A 20,638-nucleotide genomic window follows, 5' to 3' on the forward strand; every position below is an offset into this window, starting at 1 on the left:
TATACATTATAAATATCATTTTTGTTTATTGATTCAGTATACATTTTTATAAATAAAAAGTACAAAAACACAGGAATTGCAATTTAATACAACACAAACACATAGACTAACTCCAGCCATGAAATAAATGTTAGTTTGTAACATCAAAGCACAGGTAATAATATAGATAAACTGTTCCAATTGAAACTAAAAACAATAAATAAAGGCTACGAAAAGTACCAGTGTTCTTTGAATTTCTAATAATAGAAATATCCTTTTCAATTTTTTGACAGTTGCATTTTGAACTGCATTATGTCTATCAAAAGAATTATCAGCTGCTTCCAAGGTTAAAGTGCTGCTTTGTTGTATAACAAAAGATTTGGCTAATTCGTTGTTTATTTTGGTGTTTTGTGTTTCAGATGCATGTAGGCATGTTTTTATATATGTTTTCTTATAACGTAACATTGTATAAATTTTGTTATAAGAGTAGTTAAAAGTGAACATTACATGTATGTTGACAATTAACTGTTTGTGTAGGTTACACAAATAATGTTGTTTGTGTAACTTTTCATGATTGTAAAATGTGATTATGCTTATGACTTTACATTTATGAATAAATAACTCTTTAAATCTCAGTGAAGAATCACAACTCTAAATAGTAAACCGTCAATTTTTTTTTAATTGAGATAAAAGTTGTACTTTGAAATATCATTATATTGGTTTTGTGAAACATGTCTTGTAAATCAGTCTTTTGCTTATCTGTACTATGAGGTAATTATAATGCACTTGTGTTAGTTCTACTCTACTGTTATTGTGCTACATGAATGCTATGCATCTATATGATCCTCAGTAGATGAGTTAACAAAAGAATGTGTTAAAACATAACATAATGATTTGCTTGTCGTAATTCTTAAGGTGCTTTCAACTTGTAAGCTTGATAGGTTTTGGCCAGCCTTGTGCACAACTCCTCAAGAGGTACATCTTTGTTGGAAGCTGCATGTTGTTGATCAACAATTTTGGGTAGACAGTTTAAGAACAAGCTTCCAAAGGTTGCTTTTCTTTCTGGTTCTCATGTCCATAAGGATACATCTCAAAACCCTATGATGGGCCCCTAAGTACCCTATGGACACAACATTGTCTGGTATGAATGAAGTTTTAACTTCTTTATGGCTCTATAAATACACCATGATATTAAACGAATTTTTTCAAGATAGTATATTATTCACTTCAGTGCTAAATATTTCAGATTTGCTGACGACTGATCATTTAAAACTGTTAGTCAGCTTGACCATTTATATTCAACCGTACTACAAATTTCTGTAAAACTCCATGAAACTGTTGTTTATTGGTCATTTTTATTTCCAAAGTTAGTCTCTGGCCCAATTTGAAGTTACTTTGACAAAATCTAAGTTAAACCTAGCTGAACTGTGTTTTAGTTTACTCACAGTTCATTTAGGCCAGAGAAAAAATTAATGTTTCTTTTGCATTAAATTTCTTAATTTTTTAATGCATATATTTTGGCTTCGAATTGGAGTAACATATTGTAGAATGTGTGGTTGCTTTTGTTTCATGACTGGATGACAAAATATTAGTAAAATTGGAATTTTTTATTTATATTTTAATCCAGGCGATATCTGTTTTAAAATGGGCATATTTGGACTTCTTCTGTGTGATTGCTAATTTTTTTTGCTTTAATGCCTCTAGAATATCATCAGAAATGAGTATTTTGTTATGCACCAGTTGAAAAACATGTGCTTAAATTTTTATTCAACAAAATTAAAAAAAATCACAAAAATATTCATTTTTTTACTATTTCCCTAGATAACTTGATAACTGTTCATTTTAGAGAAAAGGCCGAAACAGAAAAAATTTATGTTATTAAATTTTACACACAATATCATTGGTTGCAAATCGAAAAATACATTATTATTGATGGAAAAGTAGCAATAACTATCAAAAAAGTGAAAAAAAAAAAAGATTTTTTGGAAATTTCTTTTGAATACTTATATTATACATAGGACCATTAGATTTTGCCCCAAAAAAACTTTTTGATATGATAAAGCAACACCCAAATTTCAACAAAATCGGTCTTTCCAATCCAAATTTTAAAATGTGATTTTTCAAAATTGTGTAGAACCTGAAATAGTCTTTACATAATTGAAAATTTAATCACGTATAAAAGCTCTCAACCTTCCAAATGCATTTTGAAAATTTAAATTGGTTAAGTAGGAGGAGAGCGTAGGGAATTTTTCAAACAATTACAATTATAACAAAAAAAAACGTTTTTTTTTAATCTATGTCTGTAAGCTAAAAGTTCAAAATATCGTACTGCCAAATGCGAATTATTGCTAAATATTAATTTATCGATAATAATTTATTACAAAAATCACACAATGGCAGTCAATTTTGACGTTATATCTCCAGAGATAATTAACTAATCAAAACTTCTTTTTTTTAAGAATCATCAAAAAATTAATCATTAAAATAGTAATTTTCTTAATAATATTTTCTTTTTATCTTTTGTTCAGGATGTTGGGGGACAAGATAAAATACGACCACTATGGCGTCACTATTACACAGGAACACAAGGTCTCATATTTGTTGTTGATTGTGCAGACAGAGATAGAATCGATGAAGCTAGACAAGAACTTCATCGAATTATTAATGATCGTGAGATGCGAGATGCTATTATCTTGATATTTGCTAATAAACAGGATCTTCCAGATGGTAAACATTCTGAATTCTATAAACATATCTAATAATATAATAATGTATTTATTTTAACTAAGTGATAATAATAATACAACCTTTAATACTTACTCTTGAACTAACCTTTTAATACATAATTTTGCTGATTATTTTTTAAACTTCTGGTAAATTTGTGATTTTTCAGACTAAGTATTGTCTGTTAATTGAATTATTCTATGTTAAGTAGCTGATGTGGTTAATCAAAATCTGGACTATTAGCTGTTATATTTTGCATCACAACCTTGGATTTGCATTTACTGTTTATGTATCTATCTACAAGGCTGTAGAAAAAACTTCCACCATATGGTAGTGCTTCAGCCTCATCTTACCCTAAATTTCTGAGCTATAGCCCACATCAGTTTTTCTTTTTTTCCATGTAATGTGAAAAAAAAATGTAGCTATGTATTTAAATGTATGTAGTACATAAATTATGTATGTATATAAATGTGTGTAGGTATATTTAAAAAAAAAAATTCTGATTTGAACCGATGAGCCTTCCCCTAAGATCCAAATATTTCATTAATTAAAATTTTATTTGGCTATAACTTGAATCAGTGAAAATAAGTAGTACCACTTATGATACATCGTTGAAAAGCTTCCAATGAGGGCTTATTACTGTAGTTAAGAAAAAGTCCAAAATCCAAATTTTTTTGGATTTTGGGCTTTTTTTGGACACTTTTAGTTCAGTCAATTACAATCAAAAGGGGAAGTGCACAACTAGATGTTACAACAGTCCTAAATCCAAAATATCAACACCCTAAGGCTGATCATTTTTGAGTTATGTGAGATATGTACGTACAGACGTCACGCTGAAACTAGTCAAAATGGATTCAGGGATGGTCGAAATAGATATTTCCGTTAAAACCTGAAAACTGAACTTTTTTGTGATCACAATACTTCCTTTACTTTGTATACTTTTCCTTTACTTTACTTTAAATACTTCCTTTACTTCGTATAAGGAAGTAATATATGACTATTAATTTGAGTTACCGGGTTGGTCTAGTGGTGAACACGTCTTCCCAAATCAGCTGATTTGGAAGTCGAGAGTTCCAGCATTCAGTGTCCTAGTAAAGCCAGTTATTTTTACACGGATTTGAATACTAGATCGTGGATACTGGTGTTCTTAGGTGGTTGGGTTTCAATTAACCACATGTCTCAGGAATAGTCGAACTGAGAATGTACAACACTACATTTCATTTACACTCATACATATCATCCTCATTCATCCTCTGAAGAATTATCTAAACGGTAGTTACTGGAGGGTAAACAGGAAAAAGAAAATTCAAGCTTTTTAATATTGTGTTGTGTTCACAGTTTGGCAAGTATATTGAGAGACTAATAAACTAAAAACTAAAAATTTTGTATAAATATAATTTATTTCTCTAGAGATATATAAACAAAATAAGTGATAAAAATAATAATAATGACTATAAATAAATATAACATTCTTCTTTTCATTATTACTCTCTATTTCTTTCTTCTTAATTGGATGGAATCCATTATACTGGACCTGTTACAATACTATCCGTAATTCTGAGTTATTTCCAAACTTTTTTATTGACCTACCATTAATTACCATTAATTTACCATTACCATTACCATTAATTTATTGACCTACAATTAAAGGTGAAGTTACGATACAAAACACATACTCTTATGTCACCTGACATAAGATATGCTCCTGCATAGATTACACACAATTACTTTGGCATTTAATTATCAATTTATGAACTGTATGTGTCAATTTTGTCTGAACTGTTAGATTGCATTCATTGCTGAATTAAAGATGGTTTGCTTTTTTTGTTCAAAATTACTTAAGTTGTCTGTTGAACTACTCAGATAATTTGCAACTTATTTATTAATTTTATTCTGAACAACATTGATAATTTAAAAAAAAAATTAACGCTTGCTTTATTTATGATTGTATTAGTGTATTTATAAAGCTTTAAAAGTGTACTTTTTAATAAGTTTAAGGTTAAAGTTTTATTCTTTAGTTGAGGTAAATTAACTCAATAGTCCATTAATATAAGTTTGTAATGTTTTTTCTTCTTTATTTGTAATGATTTTTACAGCTATGAAGCCACATGAGATCCAGGAGAAACTTGGACTGACACGTATTCGAGACAGAAATTGGTATGTTCAGCCCTCATGTGCGACAACTGGTGATGGACTTTATGAGGGCTTAACATGGCTCACCAGTAATCACAAGCTATGAGACTCACAGGAATGCCACACTTGCCAACCACTGCCGTCTTCATCTTTATTTTGCCTGTTGTTAATTTTGTCAGTTAATTACATTGTAATGTGTACTTCGTATACTTTTTGCAATTGCTGTTAATATCATTAAGATTGTCTCAGCATACTTCATATTGTGTGCAAATACTCAAGAATATTAAGATTTTTGCAGTATTTATGTGAAAACTGTGTTTTATAAATATTTTTCACAAGCAATTAATTTAAGAAAGTACATATATTTATATATATTTTCAATTTTATTTTCATTAAAAGTATACATAAAACATTAATTATAATGAATGAAAATAAAGTAGAGATAGAAGTGCCGTACAAGTAATGAATTGTAAAAATTTATTACTGAAAAGAAAAACCAACATTAAATTTTTCTTTTTAATACATCTGTTATTAACATCATCATATTTTATGTATAATTTTATATTCTAACATTTAAGCAGTTGTGTTTTAACATTTTTATGTGATAACTTTTACAATGTTGAATGTAAGCTGCATCTTAACAAATTAGGTTCCATGCCTTTTTTAAATAAATATATTAAAATTTATATAGAATCATAGTTTAAAACCAAATTGTGTTATTTGGGACTAATTAATTCAAAATTATTGTCTATTGTTCATCTGTAAAAACTCTCTTTTTTTTGTCCCTGGCAGGGTGAAATTCACAAAGGGAGGTGCAAAGAAGCCTTTAGAATTATGAAAAGTTTGTATCAGTAAAGTGAAGTTGATAGTTTCATTATGTAGATAAGGAAGGATTGTGCATTAATATTATGAAGTTTTTTTTACATTAACAGTTCTTGTACATAAAAACTTCCCACATTAGGGCCCATTACTATTCCAGTTCATAAGATTCTATTTAAGGAAGTGCCCAGTTTTGTTAGACACTCTAATAAACAAACATATTATTTCCTTATGCTGTATAACCATTCCTCTGCATTGTAAAGTTGTAGTAGAATATCTGTTTTTGCTAAATCACAAAGGTTGTTTTCGATGTGCAGAACATCTGTCGTATATAAAATGAAGCATCAGAACAAATATATTTTGTCATTAATTTTTTTTTAATTAGAAGATTTAACTGATTAATGGATGATTAACCAAAAATACTAAGACATATTTTATACAAAATACTCTCTACATTCATAAATGTATCTCAGTACTGATATCAGGCATGAAGATAAAAGATACTTGATCCACATTAGGACACAAGTGCAGGCTGCAGCTTATATTAATTTTAATTTTGGATAAAAATTGCAGCTTATATTATAAGCAGAATGATGTTTATAGTTCTGAATACAAATATTAAGCATTGTGTGAACATTTAGAAGGTTGTTCAAAGTTTCTTTGAAATAATTATTTTTTGTTATAATTAATATTCTCCATTTAATTATTTTCTGTTTATAATTGTGAGAATTGCTGTATAAAGATAGATTATTAATAATTAATTGATAAATTGTATGTGCTCATTTAAATTTTAGATTCATTAAAATGTTGATTATCAGTATTAGTGATTAAAATTTTCTGATCAAATATAAGTGGGCGTGTTTTGTTATTATATTTTATGTATTTACTTTTTTGACTTGAAATTTCCTCATTGAAGATTTCCTGCTAATTAATACAGAATACTTTAAAAAAATATTTTATCATTTAATTAATCATGTCATTAAATTTAAGTAATAAGTACGTGTTAAGTCCTCATTTATATATTTTAATTCCATTTTTCCCACATCATTCACATTTTAATGTTATATCTGGAATTTTTCATATGCATAATACATTCTTTACTAACATTTTCTACTTCCTAGGCAAGTCTCTGAATCCCGCTCATAAATTGATTTGGTGACCTCCTGTCAACCCACCCCTTGTCAGTTATGGTCTATTGTGCTTTTATTATGTTTTCAGTACTTGCGACTTTTCTTCTTGATATAGGCGACCTTTAACATCATATACATTTATCCTGTTACTTCCTGTTCATTTATCTACATCTCAACTATATATACAATTATTAATTATTTAATGAAATATGTGTAGGTACTCAGTTTTAACAATTGTTTGAAGATACTAATTTCAGTATGTAAACTGCCATGTCTTTCACAGTCTCAGTAGCCTTTTAGAATTATTATAGAACAGAATTCTCTTCAGTTAAAATGAACAATTGTGAGTAACAAGTCCAGTGAGCAGGGAGGCAAAGATTTAAAAAAAATTAATCAGTTATCAAGGAATTCATTGAAAAACTTAATTATTTCTTTAAACATGTGATGGTTTGTTATGGTGGCATGTTAAAACTTGTATTAATGTTCATTATCTTCAAATATAACAACAAATTATTGATGTAATCTGGATAAACCTATGAAATAACAATTTTGTCAAGAATAAAGAAAACTGGTCCCATAATTTACTAATTGGTACACATCTGCTTTCACTGAGTGGAGCCTTTTTCAGTGTATTCAGAATCTGGGTAGCTTGAGTATAAGTATTCTGACTATTAAAATAAATATTTAAATGAAACCCAATGGATAGCACTTAACTACTTGATCTCGAATTGTAGCTTCAGACATATAGTACGTGTGTGTCAGTTGCTTCTATTTGTTAATCTTAGCATCTCTGTGCTAAATTGACATATTGGAGGATACTAGAGGGCCAGTTGAACATGCTCTTTTGAATTAACCATTAGCATTAACATAATAGGCTGACTTTCTGTTAATTCTACCGATACCTTGAAAATATAGCATAAAATTATGTACTCATTTTCCCAGAACCTCAGGGATCTTGTCTCAAAATGGTTTAATTGGTAGTTGTAAGATTTTTCCAGAAATCCTGTAATGTAATTCTCTGATCTTGCATGAAACTTATTGTAGACTTACAAGCTTATTTCTCATGCATTTGGCATGGTGTATGACAATGTCGGTACTATAGCTCATTTGCCAAGGTCACTTGTATCTGTAGCCAGCAAAAATAACAACAGATTTCTTAATTTGCTTTAGAGTTAGAAACATGAATCATTCCGTATTATATTATGTCATGTAATTTAATTTTTTCTTCTTAAATATATTTTTATTTATTAGTACCTCAAGTGTTCTATTATCTTGTTAATTGTTATAAACTATTTAATAATATCTTAAAAAATATTTTAATATATATGAAATCGTAATTTTGTCTTATTTATTTTGTTATGAAAAATATTAAGCTAATGACTTTATATATACTTTGTAAACTAAAGAAGTATTTATTATATTTCATAAAATTATTAACTGCTACTTCGGTATGGTTTTGAAGTCTAGTTCACTAAAATGCTATTCTTTAATTTTATTGAAGAAGAAAAAAAATTGATTTTTCACTCAAATATTAAGCACATGCTGAAGAATTTATAAAAACTTAAAATCAAAAAGGAAATTGAGTTGTATTTTATTGTCCTGATGGTTTTTTTTTACCATAACTGGTAAATAAATACATTTATAAAATAAATTTCTAGTTGAAAATTTGTTTAATACAAATTATTTATTTATTTGGGGTTTAATTAATTTTTTTCATAATGAAAATGTTAAAAATTATTAAACCTAAAGAATTCTTATAGTGATGATTTGCTTATTTTTATATAATTACTTTTGAGAACATTCAAATTTCAATGTATATTATGTTGTATTGCATAATGCCCAAAACATATATTTTCACTTTTTTCATCGGTAATAAAGAAAAAATGTAATCGGAGTAGTCAAATAAATTTTATTTGTTATAATAGCACTTACAAGTAGTATCTATCTGTGATAGTGTGATTTATCTTTGTTTATTATGCTATTTTAGTCTATTGAAAGAAATAAATATGAAAACCAACTGCAGCTTCTCTAATCTGTTTCATGTTTGTTTTTGTTTAGAGAAAATCTTTGTAATAATGCTACAAAAGTATTAAAAATGAAAAAAATCTACTGCGTTACTTTGGTATCTATGTTTTGACATAGATACCAAAGTTTGGCCCATTAACTGTTGGCATACTGTCATGGAAAGACTAATTTGACAAGGGCCCTAAACACACTATTATACTGCTGATTTTTATAAATAATGTGAAATATTTTAATAGATTGTGTCTGGTGTTCTATTGTTGTGATAAGTTTTGTCTTTAACTTCTGCAATCTATTGGAGATTTTGGTATGATATAATGCTACTGATAGTGTAAATTAAAAAACTGTTATTCTTATCAAATTTTCTTATAAATTATCAGAATCTAGGCATATAATTTACAAATCTAAAAATTCCCTAAGAAGTTTTTAACCTAATTTTGTGTTATTTTTACTTTTTAATGCACAAAAGTATGTGAAAATTATTTAAACACAGATTTAAAAAAAAAATTATTATTGGTCAGTTTAATTTTTTTTTGTGTCCGGTAGATACTGGAGTAATTGCCCAGAATTATTACTGAATGATTTTACAAGATATAGATTAGATTTTTCAAAAAGGTTTTTGTAAACTAATCCTTATAGTCAATTTTCATGTTTTGTGTTGCTGGAAAGTCTGATAATATTATTTAAGTGTAAATTAAGGAGTTTTGAAACAGCTTTTCAGCATAAATATATTCATAATTTTAGCATTACTTTTGCATGATACTTATAATAATTAAGATTATTATGTGCGGTGAGTATATTATTAATATATTTGAGTTATTTAAATAACTGTGATGTTTAATAAGCGATCATTAATTGAAGTATATTAATTAATTTTAATATACTGAAATTAATTTTTTACGACTGCTTTTGGAATGCAATAATTATTTTCCTAAAAGTACTTGTTTACTGTAGTTTATAATAGTTAAGGTATTCAATGTTTGAATGTTAAATAGCATCAGCTGCTTTTCGCCAAAGCATATCTTTGAAAATGTAATACCCCGATAATTCTTGTGATCTATGGGAATCAGTTTGTTGAACATAGTTCTGGTCATTAGCTTTTAACTTTATTTTCATATTCTTTTATTTTCCACGATACTACTCTCATATTACAGAACCATAAGTTTGTAAGGGGATGGTGTTTGCTATTGTGAGCAGTTTTTGTCTGGTTGTCAAGTAAAATAAGTAAAGTTATAACAAATATGATGATTATGTAAAATGATATGAATTTGACACACTATTAACACACTATGGATGCATGATTTTACTATACAGACCCGTTAAACATAAACAGAAACAATTACTGTGGAAAGTTAATACATAATAAAAAATGACTATTCAAGCTATAGAATATAAACTTCTGTTCTGTGATACTGTAGGATCACAGAATTAGAATTACGGTGTAGTTAAACATAACAATATTTAAAAATCCATATTACCTTTGCACTTAATCATTTCGTTTTAGTTACTGTCTCATGAATGGGTGATTAAAAAAAAATGGAATACTAAGTTCCATAAACATTTAACAAATTTTATGAATTTCTACCTTTGAGGTTTCTTTTTTTTACAATAAATTAGAGTTACAAGATTATTGTACAATATTTTTATGATGTTGGTCATACTATAGTGTACCAGCAAGTATTGCTTACCACTGTGCTGGTGTACCGGGTTTGATTTTTAATTAAAAATTTTAATTTATATTTAATTTTAAATATAAATGAATCATATTTTTAATATGATAAATATTTATTTACAATAGGCAGGATTAATTCATAAAGTATAGAATGGATTCTACTAGTTTATATATTATATCTAAATGCTCCAAAGAAAACTGGAGAAATAATCTTGTTTTTAGTTGTGTATATTCAGTAAAACAGGAACAAATTAGTGTATAAAAATATTATCACATTTTATTAACATAAAAACTTTTGGAAAACATAGCTTATATAATTATGTAGGCTATATTTTACACCATAATAATGTTCTGTTAAGATTTCTGGTTTCATATAGTGTGAAACACAGTCCCAGTTTAATCAGTTATATTAAAAAAAAAAACAAATGTCATAGTTGAACTGGCTGGTTTACATGTGTAAAAAAAAGATTAGAATCGTGTTTGAAAAGGGTCAGCGGAAGATTACCTAGAAAAAAAGCCACATATTATTTTTTGATTAATTAAATTTAAAAGTAACAAGTTTATTGCGATGTTTATTTATTAATAATTTTAATGCTGTAAAATGTGTTACTGATTTTATTTATTAGAATACTTACTGTAAATACTTATATCTTAATGATTAAATTTCTTTAATATAAAGAACTAATATTTCAATTTTTAATCTTTTCATTGTTAAAAAAAACGTTTTTCAAACAACACTGTTTTGCTTCTTAATATGAATTTATTGTATTACTGTTATTTTGTATTTTATAATTATAATACATAGGCCTACTTTGTGAGAAAAGTGATATTTTGTTATTACAATTTCTTCTATATTTTATGTTAGTTGACAGTGGAGGCCAATAATAAAATAATATTGTGTGGACATTAGTGTGAGTCATATAAGCTAATAATATAGCCTTATTATTATATATTTGTTATTTTCTTGTACAGTTCCATTATGTGCGGTGTGACGTTTCGTGTGTGATGCAGTGGTATTATCGATGTACATTATTAAATAAATGAATTAGTTAAATTTGAGTATAATTGACTAATAGAAATAATGCCTACCATAACCTTAAATTGTTAAAATAATTATTAATTATTTAATGTAATATTTTTTAAGTTGTATCAGTGTCTCAGACAGGTTATATTATAATAAGAAAAAAATTGTAAAATATATAATTCATATTACTCTATTGGTATTGAAATTAGTTAGTGTATAAATATATTTATTTTATTATTTAAAATATTGCGTAATATTCATTAATTCCTCCTTTTGTACTTCAATTATTATTATTATTGAAATATTGTAACATTTTTAAATTTCAGATGTTTTAATGAATTTTATATTTTTGTATTGCAATCTTTTCTCAAAAATATTACTTCACTTTCATTGTTTATAATTTTGTATTGTTTGTATCAAAAATATAATAATTAACTATTCAATATTGTATATATTTTTCTTTTTTTATGATTAATTAGTTTGAAAAATAAATATTATGTTGTAAATTTTATTTATCACCTGCCTTGTATTATTATTTTTTTTTTTGAGGATACAATTATATGAAATTTTCATCAGGATTTCTTGTTCCTTATATAAATCTTTGTTTACTGTGGCTTATGTAGACAACATACTGTTAAAGAGTTGTTTATTAAGATTTTTCTTGGAGCAGTATGCATGATGTAAATGTGATATTTTTATAGAATTTATGATATTCATCTGTTTATTTTTTTTGGCTGGCTCAAAAGTAACTGAAGCATTTTTTCTTCTTTTGTTTCTTTATAGAAAGACGTATGCTGACATAAGGTTCAGCTTTGTAGCATAATGGTAAGTCACCTAATGGCTAAATAGTAAAAGAAAATTAATATTTATTTGTATTAAACTTTACCTTTCTCTTTAAATAGATTTGTGTGGACAAGTACCCACCACATATTTGAGCAGTTATTACATTAGTAAATAAATCTTATTTGGCACAATAGATTATGTAGTTTTTTTTAATATGGCTGATAGTCTGTACCACATCACAATGTTGACATATTTTTTATACTTACCTTTATTTTTAAGGTAAGAACACTGTACACCATATGTACTTTGATAAAATAAATTTTTAATATTGTTATTCACTTGGAGAGGGACTTCTGATTTGACATATTGAATTTTTTCTTTTCTTTGCTTCTACTTTATGTTAATTAGGTTTATGTGTGTGGTATTGTATGCTTGTTATGTACCTACATGAATTTATAAATGCTTGCGTATACATACATGTTTTCATAAAATGTAGATCCTTACACTTTAGTTCTTAACTAATTCTTTGCTGTTGAAACTTTAGATAAAAACTAATGATTTGCGGTTGAGCTGAGTGTAATTTTCAGTCAAGTATGATTTCTGCTGTTGGAATAAATAAATTTAAATACATTTAAGTGCCATACTACATGTAGGAAATGTGTTTAATTTATTTGTAGTTTGGTTAATTTTTCACTGTAAAATGACATCAAATTTTTTTTTTATTAGTTGTCAACATATGTGCATAGTTAAACAATATTTTCTAAAATATTCAGATTTGGTAACTTAAGTAATTTAGATTTCATTTAATTATTTATTAAAAATGTTGGACTTATAATCTGCTTAATTTGGTACTCCTTATAATTTCTGGAAATAAACCAGTTACAAATGCCCGCCATTTTCCATTCACTGTTTAACTTCTGTTATGAAATTGAAAATGTCTCTCTCCTTAATAACAAATTTTCTTTAAACTAAAAAAAATGGATTCTTTAAATTTAAAAAAAATAAAATGTAATATAAATGTATCCATTCACTTCGTAGAATTTACGTTTTATTTGATATTTAACGAATCATGTTTATAACTACCATATTGTACAAATAAATAATATGTTATATTCACTGAAGGTTATGATATGATTGATTAAATAATCTTTTTCTGTAATAATTAATACTATTTTATTTAGAAGTTTTATTACAAGAATTTCCTATAACTCATTGAAAAAAATATATATATTTTTTCTTTTTATTAAAATACTGACTAAACCAAATAGTCATTTAAATTGAAAAGGATGCTTTAAACTATCAAATTTCAATCAATATCTTGTACTTTTGTGAGTATGTTATATAATTATTTATTTTGATCATTAGTATATCAGCTGACTTATGAAACCATAGGTTACGATCATAGCAGCTGACATGTGTATTGAATATAATATTTTTAATAGAGTTCATTTACTCATTAGAAAAATGATTGTAGATTTGAAGAACAGCAATTTAATATACTTCAACTATTGTATATTTAGAGATATAATTACAAACTGGTTGACATTTACGTCTGGCAGGTTAGAGTGTAAAAAAGTAAATACAGGATAGCTGCATCCATTTTTTTTTCACAATTTTGGTTTTTCAGTTATTTGAACTTCAGCTTAAGTCATAAGTAATATTCTAATTCAGGTTGCTCAAAATATTTATAATCTTCAGTTTATGTAAAAAATTAAAATTTTGATAAATTATTTAAAATTCCCTTAGTTTATTGGTTTTATTTAGTAATTTAATCTTTATTGATTTAAAAATATGGTGAATATTAAATTAAATTATTGTATATTGTATTTTTATAAGATTAGTTTCTTTGTTATGTGTTTGTTTTTCCTCAGCTAAAATACAACAGGCACAAATCTAGTGAAATAGTTAATTAGAAAAATTAAAAACAAATAATTAAATTGCTATGTCAGGAAGTATTAACATAAATAAAATATTGTTGTTATATAGTAATTATATTTAAAATTATATCATTGTAATAATTATTGTTAAATCATTTATGTTAACCTGTTTGAGATTTATTATTATTTCTTTTTTAATTGTAAATCATGGAAATATTTTAAATAAATATTATATAATTTATATATACACTTTTTAAGTTTTTCTTTTGTGCATATAATTTGGGTAAAAAGAATACAATGCATTTTGTGCCAAATCAGCTGATGAGTGGGGAATTTCATAATTTATAACTACTATAATATGATTTGTACAGGACATATGCTTATTTCCTAATAGCTCGTAGATGACTATTGCTGTATTTTTTCTTTTTTTTCATGATACAGAGAAACTGTGGTAAACATACTTTTCTATATTTTAATTATGATTTTAACCCAGCATTTTTATAATTCATATGTTATAATAAAGTATAGATCTGAAAAAGTACACAACATGGAGGAATGGGTAAAAAATAATATTTACAGAAAATAAAGGAGAATTTATTTTTATAAATAAAATAGATTATGCATTTCAAAGGCAACATTCTTTTTACTTTTCTTGTTGTATATTTTTCTTCTGATGGGTGGTTTACTGTCTCTCATCACAATTTATTTCTTTTACATAAAGTAAATTGTAATTCATCACTTGAATAAAGAGTTGGCATTTTTTTCCTACATAATACCAAAATTGTAACCCGTGATTTGACAATTTAATACCATTAGCCAAGCAATATACAGATATATATTTCCAAGCAATATAAAATTTTTTATTGTGATTATATAATACTCAGGATGTTAATAATTATTTAATGAAAAATAGTTTATTAAATTTTATTTAAATATATTACATATTATGTATAATTGTGTTGATTTCAATGTATTCATTCGTAAGCTCTTAGTTTGGAACGGGTTTGTTGTAAATAAACTTAAAAAAAATTATTTTGTAGTGTAATAGTGTACAGTTAAATTTTTAAACAAAGCATAACATTTACCTAAATACTATGATAAAATAGTTACAATCCCACATATTTTGTCCTTTTTAGGGTGAAGGTTGTTCCACTAACTTGAAGATAGAATGTGTAAAACAAGTATGCAATATCAAATATATATTTACTGTTTGTAAATCACAGAATTTGGTTTACAGTAGCTAACTGAAGGCAGTACACGATTTTAGTTAAGGCAGCAATTTAATACACGTAGTAAAAACCATAAATATAAAAGTCTAAACATTGTAAAAGAATGTAATTTTTTATGATTAAAGTTGTTTCCCCTTACTAATCCCATATAAATATAATACTACAATTAATTTCAACTCGCATTTTCATAACTCATGCATGCCTTCTGTGTCATACCAATAATACAAATATTGTTTTATTATTTTTAACAAATAAACCTATTTTATTGTAACTTACTCTTCCCATGTGAATTTAATATAATGCTGTTAAAATTAGTTAAAATAATGTAATGATTATAACAATCTATACTATTTAATTTTTCAATATTGTAAAAAAGTTACAAAATACAAAAATCTTATTGAAATTATAATAGTTGTACAAAACTGTCATCATTATTTTTTACATATGTTTAGTGTTATTTGAATCCTGTTCTCTAAAAGTTTTATTACTTTCCAACTCATTATACTAATATGTTAACATAATAACTAATATATGTTACGCTAATATATATATATATATATATTATTGCATGTTTGCAGCTCGATCAGGATACTGAAAGATTGACAGTTGAAAACATTTATATAATTACAATTTATTGGTTAAAGAACATAAGTAAAACAAGACAAATCAATAATAATAATAATGACAATGGTAATAATAATAGTAAAAAAATAATAAAACAAATAATAAAAATAGAAATCACAACCACATTAACAATCAGAGTAATGACAAAAAATAATAATAATAATAATTAACAGTGATTGCATACAAAACAGAAAATAAAGTAATCGTCAGGATTTATTCGCAGGTAGGTAAATAATGAAAGAAGAATTCAGTCCCATTGACAAAAGACATTAGCATGACCTCTTAGTCTTAACACTTTTAATCACTAGTCTTGTATTAACAACAATGGATAAGACAAGTATAAAGTTCTTTTGCTGCAAATACCTTTGCTGTTCATGAATAAAACTACCCTAACAATTTATGAATGAAATTTAGGTGTGTCAGTAGGCAGTATTACAATCGACGATTGTTAAACAGGCCTGGCCCTTTACTAAAAGGGTTTCTTTTAGTCCCTATGTGGATTTCTCTTGTTATAATGTCTACTACTTTCTTCTTAATTGGTAGGAATCCATTACTCACGCCCGTTATAGCAGTCTTGTTTTCACTGCCCTCTCCTTAAAGCTGTTCGTCCCAAACAGCTCGCTCCTGATAAGGTGCCAGATGAACCAATATCTTCTTTTTTAAACTGCGCTGATTCCTGTAGACTATGTTGTTGACCTTTCAAAGCGGCATAAGATCCCTCCTAAATGGTCTGGTGTTTCTGAGATCTTCCCATTGTCTTCTTGACATGTCTCCTTCCTGAAACCTGGTCGAATTTGCCTGGAGGTCTTATCTTGCATCTGCTTTGAATTCACCTTCTTCATGATGTTCTACGCAGTGAGCTGTTTGTTTCTTCCTTTTCGGCACCTTCCCTTCTAAACTTCTAGGAGCTGCCCAGACTGCACGCTTACACCTTCCTGATCGGCTCCTCCCGCTGTAGTCTTCTTAGTAGATCAAAGATTGAGGGAAAATAGTAGACTTCTTCTTGCAGTCTACTTTTCAGTGGCCTGATTTGCTAGAGTTCCAGCAGACTGGTCGATTCTTGTTGTTTGATGCTGCAGCAGGCAATCTTTGGTCTCACATTGTCAGTCTGGTAACTATCACCTTCACAGAAGTCTTGATGTTGTCCACTGACTTCTTGTTGCAGTTGACTCATTCTTCGAAGATAAGAGTATGGCAAGACAGTGTGCCGGCTGCCTCCAGTCGCAGAGCCTGAGTAACAGTGTCATTAACACTTTGCCGACCCAAGAAGAAGGTGCTTCTTGATCTCAGTGTCTCGTCAATGGAAGTGTGTGGTGCTTCCTCCTGGATGTATCCAGGTGGCAGCCCAACTAATGCCCATTGAGCTGGCTTTGATAACGGAGCTGAATGTTAACCTTCTGGACTTGTCCCCGTAGCTCATCACAGAGTTGTGCTGTTCAAAGCGACCTCTAGTGCCGTAATGATTTTGTCATAGCAGGCCATGGATGGTACACCCTGTAGAACTTCTGTGACCTGGCCCTGAAGTGCGGTGTACCAGATACATCATATACTTAGATACATCCAAATCAGACTTTCTACATCTCTAAATTCTACACTACGATTACTGAATTTATTCACATACCCCCTCTTTTAGTTAATGCATATTTTCATCTGAGAAGAAGGCCATAATGTCCTCCTTAGTAATATGGATGGATGTTACAAATTATTTTTACTTAAATAAGACAAAACATAAATTGAATAAATAGGTAACAATAAATAGCTATTTAACCCTTTGAGTGCCACCTATACAGAAAGTAAAACGATTTTAATGGCCAATTTTTTTTCTCATATAATTTCATTCAGTATCACAAAAAAATGTATTAGTAATAACTATCACTCATTTGAGTAAAAAATACGTTTTTAACGATTGTTTTTTTGTGTGGTGACACATTGGCTTCACGCGGCCAGTAACAGTTAAAACTTTTTCCCATCACAATGATCCGCGGTTGATTAGCGCTCCGCAAAAATATGTTTGTATCTGATTGCCTCCCTTCATAGTCTTATGCTACCCTCTTGAGAATAAAATTTCAAAAAATTACAGTATATAAAGAGATTTAACAGATTCTGACAAAAAAAACCAAATCAAGAGTTATTGTTCACCTCTGAGACGTGGAGTGAAGTGGTACGGAAAACTTGCTGTAGAATTGCTTCTTGGAACCAATGTAGTAAATGCGCTATACTTATACAATCAGCTTATAAATGGAAACATGCAAATCATCGCATTCAAAGAAGAATTAGTCGAAGAACTGACAGGAATCAACATTAGTGCCGTTCCTCCTCCTCCGACACCAGCAGACCAACCTCGTTGCCTTGTCGATGTTGGCAGACAAGGAAGAAGGCGATGTCATAAATGTTATGAAAAAAAGTCAAAGGCCAAAGGCAGGAAGATTGTGATGCAAAAAACTACTCAAACCAAATATAAATGTGTGGTGTGTGAAAAACACTTTTGTTTGGTGTACATAAATATTTTGTCTGAAAAGTTAAATTTTTTTTATTTTCAAGTTGAAATTTTATTATCTATATTTTATTTTCAAGCAGATTTTCTGCAGATGCTTTCTATAGTTTTTGTCAATAAAAATATCATATTGTAATACTGATATTCTGCATTATTTCATTACATTTATCATACAGTAATAGCCATGACCCAGTGTGGACTTGCTATCAACAGGCCAATAACAGTTTCATGACATACTGGCCATACTCTTTCACTTGCCATGTGTTTTAATAGGAACTATGAAACCAAAGCGTTGTTACACAGCCATATAACTAAACCTAACATGTGGTGACACATTCGACTCGCGCGACCATTAGATCTGTAACTCTGTGAATCCACGTGCCACTAAAAAAATAACAAAAAGTCTGTTATAATTTATATATGAAAAAAACAACTTACTGTTATTTATTTAATCTAGATTTGAATCCTGAATCTTCTGGATGAAAGGCAAAGATTACCACTCCACCATAGCTATTTAAAATTTTCTTGAATTTAGTCTTGAAGCTTTCGCCTGACTAATATGAATAGTCCTAAATTCTGACATTTCTGTAAGCTATAATGATCCAATATGAAATTCTAAATTTTTATAGTTTGATGTTTAGTTTGAAAGTGTTCTTCAAATAAGCTGCCTGATTTTCAACTAAATTGTTTGTGGTTTTTATGGTAATGAAATATTGAAATTACAGTAACATTGCTGTTTTTTTAATCTGTGAAATCAAGTTGAGCGTATTGGAAAAAGTACTGCCATTCAGTGATGCTTACTTATAGAAAAGTGTAGATGACAATTCTGAAATAGTTGAAACAATTTTGCATACAGTTATGAAAAAAAAAAAATAAATAAACTGTATTACATAAAAAATGTACTAGTGAAGTATTTTATAGCCATAAAAAAGTCAATAAGAATATACAGGGAAAGAAGTTCTAAAATTTATTGTTGTGATATGGCACAGGTTTTTCTAATTCCTGCAGATATAAGTAAAGGAGAATAGATTTTGGATGATTTAAGATAGGTTAAGATAGATTTAGATAGGTTTTAAGGTGATTTTGACGTCTACTACATACAATATAAATTTTTTATTTAATGCAATGCAAAAAATTTGCATTGTGAGTTATACTTGGCCCAATTAGTGAATGAGTCTAAAGGTAAAATTTGATGATTTATTTGTCTTATGTTAATATTTTTCAACTAATATTAAAACAAAAGCAGTTTAGCTTTAATCGATTAAAGCTAAACCGGGAATCATGTGACCACAATGGCTTTCAAAACAAGTCAATTGAATTACATCCAGGTTGATTTTTCCATTAGGCTAGCTACCTTTATTAACAGTAAATATTTTATCTAGGCTGGGATATATTAATAATGAATCATCAAATATTATTACTTGAGAATTTAGAAGTGATAAAGTAGAAAATTTGAAAGGCAATTATTGTGGCCTTGGGTTCAGTTAAAAGGCAGAACATAATAAAGATGATTCTGTTTTCAAGTAACATTAGAGGTTATTTTTATGTTATCAATTTTAATTATTTAATAAAGATAAATTATTTGCATTCAAATTTTATTTAATCTATTGAATGACAATTTTTTTTTAAATATAAGATGTTATTCATATGAAAATAAGGATATTTCTGATTTATATTTGATCTAAGTGAATGTGATATAAATATTTCAACATTTTTAAAACTTCGTAAAATATTCATATTTCTGAAATTACCGTTTATGATGTATTCCATTACTTTTTATTACTATTTCATTTGTAAATTACTGAAATTATATATAAAGGCACACTACTACATTTTTTAAATTTTATTAAATTGTCTTATTCCATATTTTGTACCTCTGTGAGTATTTTATTATTTTTGTTTTAATACTCTTAATAATACTATAGATAAAAAAGTACCATTGATGTTTCATGTGTGTCGAATTAGGCACAAGTTGGAATACATTGGAAATAAAAAACAATATTGCTTAGTTCAACTATAATAATTCACAGTGCTGGTAGAAGAAACTAAAATACCTGTTCACTTATCTTTGTTGATTTTAAAGGAAAATGAATGGAATAAACAGCTTCATTTTTGTAGAATATAATTG

At 27.6% G+C, this 20,638-nt stretch overlaps 1 protein-coding gene across 5 annotated transcripts in view; it reads left to right on the forward strand.

The window, feature by feature from the left end:
* Positions 1–14,412, forward strand: part of Arf6 (ADP-ribosylation factor 6) — a 154,043-nt gene extending 139,631 nt beyond the window's left edge. For all 5 annotated transcript variants that reach the window (XM_075361207.1, XM_075361208.1, XM_075361209.1 and 2 more), the window contains 2 exons: positions 2,508–2,706; positions 4,800–14,412. In XM_075361207.1, coding sequence (XP_075217322.1) covers positions 2,508–2,706; positions 4,800–4,942 — 342 coding nt within the window. In that variant the 3' untranslated portion in view covers positions 4,943–14,412. The remainder of the gene's footprint in view (positions 1–2,507; positions 2,707–4,799) is intronic.
* The last annotated feature ends 6,226 nt before the right edge of the window (positions 14,413–20,638 follow it).

This window comes from Lycorma delicatula, chromosome 3 (genome assembly GCF_047948215.1).
Source record: "Lycorma delicatula isolate Av1 chromosome 3, ASM4794821v1, whole genome shotgun sequence".
Taxonomy (NCBI): Eukaryota; Metazoa; Arthropoda; class Insecta; order Hemiptera; family Fulgoridae; genus Lycorma; species Lycorma delicatula.